The sequence below is a fragment of the Octopus bimaculoides genome, chromosome 1 (assembly GCF_001194135.2).
Source record: "Octopus bimaculoides isolate UCB-OBI-ISO-001 chromosome 1, ASM119413v2, whole genome shotgun sequence".
Lineage (NCBI taxonomy): Eukaryota > Metazoa > Mollusca > Cephalopoda > Octopoda > Octopodidae > Octopus > Octopus bimaculoides.
In genome coordinates, this window is record NC_068981.1 from 97,146,202 (window position 1) to 97,153,621 (window position 7,420).

General features: G+C 35.9%; 1 protein-coding gene across 6 annotated transcripts in view; it reads left to right on the plus strand.

Annotated features, from left to right (window-relative positions):
• LOC106879882 (ATPase MORC2) overlaps positions 1-7,420 on the plus strand; it is a 167,114-nt gene that overhangs the window by 105,326 nt on the left and 54,368 nt on the right. For all 6 annotated transcript variants that reach the window (XM_014929608.2, XM_014929613.2, XM_014929607.2 and 3 more), the window contains exon 27: positions 5,697-5,727. In XM_014929608.2, the coding sequence (XP_014785094.1) occupies positions 5,697-5,727 (31 nt within the window). The remainder of the gene's footprint in view (positions 1-5,696; positions 5,728-7,420) is intronic.

Sequence of the window (7,420 nt, forward strand, 5' to 3'; positions counted from 1 at the left end):
ATATATATATATATATATATAGGCACAGGCATGGGTGTATGGCTATCAGTATGTGACTCCTTGTGCTGCTCATATCTTGATTTATAGTGACAAAAGATAAGTGCATATGTTTATGTATGCACACATTCCTTGTGGGTGTGGGAACACCTGGGTTTGTGTCTGGGTGTGTAGTAAAACCACTTGGTGAAGGAAAGCTTCTAAATCAAACTTCTATTGACTTGTGAGTATCCTTTCATTGGAAAAATATAAAGGAAGGCTCTGTAGTTGAAACAATCTCTGCACTTAATTGTCTGCAGATAATTTAACTGTGGATACTTAGAGAGTGACATAGGTTTTGTGTGAGTTATTATAACCTAATGCAGTGCAGATATCGTTTGAGACAGCTATTATATGACAAGTAAAGCAATCATTGTGTGTGTGTGTGTGTGTGTGTGTGTAAATGAGTATACATATGTTGATGTGGGTGCATATATTTATATGTATTCATACATTTGTGTCTGTAATCATGCACAAATGCATACATGTGCATTTGTGTATATTTCTCTGTGTGTTGTAGATATGTGTATACATGTATTTATGTGTGTAGGTGTTCATGTGTATGCATATATTTATATGTATCTGTACTTTTGTGTCTGTAAAAACACATTCACACACTCATTTGTATGTGTATGTGTGTAATTCATGGTTTTGATTTTTTTTTTTCACTTTTTGACTTACTGGGAAATAAAATAAAAAACATTCTGAAATTCCCGGCTCACATCTCATGGAAAGTTTAAAAAAAAACCTTCTAAAGTTAAAGATTTAGAGAAAAAAATATAGAAAACTATTACTTATCTTGTTTTATTAATCACATTTATGAATAACATGTTTGTGAAGCTGCTCAAATATAATATGGATTTTCTAAAACCTTTAAGTACATTTTTAAAAATCCTTAGTGCACTAAGCTACTTTTTGCACACATCAGTGTATCTTGGTACACCATTTGAAAACAACCAGTGTATGTGTGTGTGTGTGTGTGTGTATATATATATATATATATATATATATATATATTTATAAATAACTAGCTCTCTATCAGCTACAATGATGAGGGTTTCAGTTGATCTAGTCAATGGAGCAGCTTGCTCATGAAATTAACATGTAAGTGGCTGAGTACTCCACAGATATATGTACCTTTAACCATAACATAGTTCTCAGGGAGATTCAGCATGACACAGAATGTGACAAGGCTAGCCTTTTGAAATTCAGGTCCTACTCATTTTTACCAGCTGAGTGGACTGGAGCAATGTGAAATAAAGTGTCTTACTCAAGGACACAGTGCACCACTGGGAATTGAACTCACCACCTTACAGCCATGAGCCAAATATCCCAACCACTAAGCCACATGCCTTTACTAACACACACATACACTCATCACTGTGTCAGACTGCCAAATGTTGTTATACACTGCTGGTGATATATTTCTAATTCTTTCTTGATTGCCCTCTTTTTTTGTCATTTTGAACCAAATCATTAAAGTTGTCTTCCCATCATTGTGGAGGCTTTCCTAGTGGCTTTTCTGATCTCTTGACAACTGCACAGTTCCACCTGTTTTCTGTGAGCCTTACAAAATGTCTGGTCCAGCTCAGAAAACTCACTCTGATCGTTCTGATAAGAAAAGAACTCCTGAATTTGTTGGTGAGCTCCAGGTCATGATTGATAATGAACCCCCACAAGTCAATCAGGTCCATTGCCAGGGACATCGGAGTGTCTGAGTTTCTTATCAGGCATGAAGATTTTCAGTATTTCTCATACAAGATGAGAAAGGGCCAATTTTTATTGCAAGCCATCAATGACAAGTGGAAAGATTGTACTACGAAGCTTTTGAACAAACCTAAGTATCCCCTCCAACTGAACATGCTTTGGTTTTTCTCAAACAAAAAAAATTTCTGCCAGGATCAGATGGTAAACACACACAACAGCTGCCATGTCCCCAAAACATGTACTGAGAGTGATAAAAATCAAACATCCAGTCAGCATCATGGTGTTTGGAGTGATCCCTAGTGATGGCGATGTTATGCCTCCATTCATCTTCCCACACGGCCTCACACTCAACACGAAGGCCTACATTAAGTGCCTGGAGGAGGTAGTGCTGCCCTGGATCAAGAGGGTGGCTGCTAGAAGACCCTATGTCTGGCAATAGGACTCTGCACCAAGCCACACAAGCAAAGGTACCCAGTCATGGCTGTCAGACAATTTCTGCGATGACATCACCCCTAACATCTGGCCATCTAACTCTCCAGATTGTAACCTGCTTGATTATTATATGTGGGGTGCAGTTGAGCAAGAGACCAACAAAACTCCTTGTAACACCAAAGATGAACTGAAAGCAAGGATTATGGAGACTGTCTAGAAGAGTTAGAGATTCCAAAGTTGTCTGGAAGCTGTTGTTGAAGACAATGGCAATTTTACTGAATGAATTTACTCTTTAGTATTTCAAGTTATTTTTATGTAATTTTGGTAAATATATCTGTTAAAATGAGATGTCAGTGTTATTTTCATTTTTGTGTAATTTAGACGATAGTTTATTCACTGCGCCCTGTGTGTGTGTGTGCACACACACACACACACACACACACACACACACACACACACACACACACACACACACTTGCAGCATACATGTGTGTATAAGGTATGTGTCTATGTGTGTGTGCATGCTCTCTCTCTCTCACACACACACACACACACACACACATCACTCCTCACAATCACAAACACATACATGTAATAATTCATATGCTGATAGGATCATTTGATGCTAAAAGCAGTTTTATCATCAGCTATTACACCATTCGTGTTGTGGCATTGGTATTTCTTATTAAGAGATGATGATGTTATTGCTTATAAGCCATATTTACTGCGCTGGCAGCAGCAGCAGCAGCTGACATCATTAAAGACCAAAACCATAAACTTCCCATCTTGTCTTGTCTTCACATTGGCTAGCAAGGCTACAACAACAACACTCTCCGTGACAAAGTCTCAGGTGGATGTGCATTAAAACATTTGCTGCTCTTGGCTTCTCACTTGAACTAAATGGTTATGCACCAAGACCCCAGCCCTACTGCATGGCAAGCGCATCAATCCACCACTCCTCCAACAGCCAGTCCAAAACAATATTGCTTAATTACATAGCACTCTATTAAATCACTTATCCGAATAAAAGCCAGTGCTAGGGCTGCTGACAACTCTGCAAGTGACTTATATTGCATGTTTTATATTTGAGAATCTGAAGAGAAGCGATTGTAACTCTTGCTGGATTTAGTGTGATGACTGAAGAATAAAATATGTATGTTTACAGCATTGCTGCTGTTAGCTGCCATAACATTTTGTGGCAAGCTTTCATTTTGTTTTATTGTTCTTTATTTACTGCGAGAAATATTTAAATAATGTTGAATATGTCTGTTGGAGTTGAACTTGCTTTTTTTTTTTTTTCCTTTCTTTCTTTCTTTTTTTGTAAAGGATGCTTAAGGAAACAGATTTTGGTGTATAAAATGTACACACAGCAAATGCTGCATTGCATTTATATCTAGCTCACTTTGCAACCTCATGGCTTTGAGTTCAGTTTCACTGCACAACACCTTGGGCAAGTATCTTGTACTTTAGCCCTGGATTGACCAATGTCTTGTGATTGAATTTGGTAGATGGAAACTGTGGAAGCCCATCGTGTGTGTGTTTATGTTTGTCTCCCCATTATTGCTTGATGATTGGTGTTGGTTTGTTTACATCCCTGTAACTTAGCAGTTTGATAAAAGAGACCAAGAAACTAAATACCAGACTTAAAAAAAAAATAAAATAATGGGGTCGATTTGTTCAACTAAACCCTTCAGGATGGTGTCACAGCAAGGTCACAGTCTAATGACTGAAACAAGTAAAAAAAAGTTAAAACAGACAAAAAGAAAAAAAAAAAAGATATAAGGGAGTACATTTTTCCCTCCTTACTTTCCCTTTTTTTTTTATACTATTACATCATTTGTAATCCTTAACCTGTAGTCCTTGTTACTTTGTTTCTCTATGAACAAACAAACAGACAATGCTGAAGTATCTGATTAAACTATGTACACCCAAATATAAATACTGTGAACACACTGTTTTGATTACTTAAGAAAATCTCAAATAACTTCAGCTAATTTCCATCTGAGAGCAGTTTGGGTCATAGCTTTTTTGAGAGTTACTACAAATTTAACCCTTCAGCATTCATATTATTCTGTTAAATGTAATGCTTACGTATAATTACATTTTAAATTAATCATGTATATTAATTGCACAGCTTTGAGATTTCAATGTTGAGATTGCTTCTTTGTAGAATGACATTGTAAGGTAGATGTGAGAGGCTAGACATGGCTGGTTTGAACATAAAAACAAACACAAAGACACAGATATAAATACATATAAATAAATATACATAAATAAATATAGTGGCTGTGGGGTGAGAAGCTTGCTTCCCAACCACGTGGTCCCAGGTTCAATCCCACTGTGTGGCACCTTGGGCAAGTGCCTTCTACTATAACCTTGGGACAACTAAAGCCTTGTGAGTGCATTTCGTAGATGGAAACTGAAAGAAGCCTGTTGTGTATACATATATAAATATGTGTGTGTGTACACACACACACACACACATGGCCAAAATTGGGCTCAACCCTCTGGCTGATAACTGAAGATGAGTTGGTGACCTGTGTTTTCCGTTCATCTGTGTATTTAGTATATGTTTGTATGTTTATTTACTACAGTTTTTTAAAAAAATGATATGTATACACACAGGCATGTCATATTTTCCGTTTGTTGTCTTTTTATTTAATCCTGAAAACATTTATGCAGTGCATGCACTTATTAATTTTTTACACAAATGCGTGTGTGTGTGTATATATGTGTATATACATATATATATGTGTGTGTGTATGTGTATGTATATATATATATATATATATATATATATATATAATATGGGGGCGGACTGGCATTGACCACAATAGGATGGTGCTTTTTACGTGCCACTGGCACGGGGACCCAGTCAAGCAGCACTGGCATTGGCCTAGGGTTAGGGTTAAGGTTATGAGTATTTTGGGAAAAATACTCATAACCCTAACTCTAAAATCCGAACCCTAACCCTAAAACCAAAACCAGTACAAATGCACGAACGATGTCATAAATAACAGTATGTCCGATAATTGTTGTTGTTGACAAATAATGTTACTAATTTTATTCAAGAGAAAATATCCCATTACACCGCACAACGTTTTGTTTACATTCCACAGCAGTAATTGTTTTCACCTCAATAGACGTCAGTGATTGGATGAAATTACCGAAATATGACAATTTTAACACAAAACAACTTTAAAAAGATAAAATTTCCTCAATAACACTAAGAGTAAAAGATGTTTTATATGACACATTCTACCAGTGTCCCAAGTTTGAAAATGTTTCGTTAAGAAAACAAGTGGTGCCCGCCAAATCAGAAAGATCCAGAATTTCTCATGTTTTAAAGAAATGTATTATTCAATCATCATGTTTGCATTTGTTTGTGATGGGCTGCTTCTAGGTGATTAGTTGACAAATTTAGTTTGGTGTTGAAGATGATGATCTTTCTCTCTTTCTCTCTCTCAACCATTGCTTTCTATCTTCCAAAATAAACATTTTTTTCTTTCTTATTATTACAGGTATGATCAAAATGGACCTGATATACGGAAGGTAAGCTAATTGCTCACATTTCTGACTTGCTTAGTGAATAAATTAAAGCATTAAACAAATAAAAAAGCATAGTGATAGAAGATGCACCCTTTGCCTCAGCTTTGGAATTCTTGAATGTTTGAAGTGTTTGGTCACAGTTAATGACTTATTAGAAACATTCCTAAGATTTGCTGCTGCTTTATGTTGTAGTATCATGCTTTATGTTGTAGTCTTTATGGATAGTCTTAGATGAGCACACTTAGTATGAAGCTAGTCTAATGAATGCTTAAGAGCAACCCGTAGATCCAGGATTACAGATTCTTACAATTCACTCTGGTGGGATTTATAGTGAAGATAGTATGCAACTGTGGTGTCTGATGGTAGATAATGGGTCATAGAAATATTAGTAGTTGTAGTGGAAAAGAGGAAAATAGAGAGGTGAGTGAATTTGGGATTATGGTGGAAGAGTAGGAATTATCCTTGACTATACTGCAGTGGAAGTGGATGTTGTTGTTTAACCTCTGATCAAGTAGACCTATAACCAAAAGCATTCCAGTTGTGACCATCCTGTCTTTTTCTTATGTGCATAGAATCCAGGACTATGTTATCCAACACATGTTCTTAACCCTTTCGAGACCAGTCCACCTGGGACAACCCTAGGTTCTATGTTACATCCTTCCTATTTTAACCCTTTAGCATTTAAATCAGCCATATCTGGCCAAAAATATTCTGCCTGTTTTATGTTCAAACTGGTCAGATTCAGCCTCTCTCACCAACCCTACAATATCATTCTAAAAAATTAAGATGACAGTATTTGATACTTGAAAATTTAAGTTTGAGGCTCCCTCATTGGTTCATACTGCAGTAGTTGCTTGTTTAGGTCTAGTGGCATTCCATCTGTCTATACATTCTAGGTTCAATTCTACCAATGTTAACTTTACCTTTCATCCTTTCAAGGGTTAATGAATAATAAAATAAATACCTGTAAGATACTGGGGTTAATGTAGTCAACTAATCCCTTCAAAATATCAGGCCTTGTGCCTATAGTAGAAAGGATTATAAGACGTATTATAGCTATTGAGTTATACCTTCTCTTTATATATATATATACACATATATATATATATATATTATAATATTAGGGAATGTAAAATTCCAAACATACAGGAATACTCAATTTAGTAATACCAAATTGAATTTTATAATAAGTAATATATGTATATAAGTATAATTTAGAGAAGAACCACCGATATACAATTCAAACTACGAAGCAGACCAATCACTATCCAGAAATCCAGAAAAGTGTACTCTACAAAATACTAATTTAAAAATCTATCAAATCTAAAAAGAAAAAGTATAAAATCTATAAAATAGTATTTTGTAGAGTATGCTTTTCTGGATGGTGATTGGTCTCCTTCATAGTTTGAATTGTATATCGGTGGTTCTTCTCTAAATTATATATATATATATATATATATATATAGGTAAGTGGTAGGTTTGCCTCGATCCTTCAGGGGTCGTCTGAAGCATCCAAGCAACCAGGGGATGTTTAAATCTGGAGGCACTCCTGGGGAACACCTGTATGGGTACCGTCTTGGGAAGAGGGCGTCCAGAGGCAGGTAATATGTTGCTTAAACCGTAGTTTATGTATTTACTTGGAGAATGGAGCAACAAATACAAGAAAAAGCATTTCCGTTGGACTAGATAGCCATTG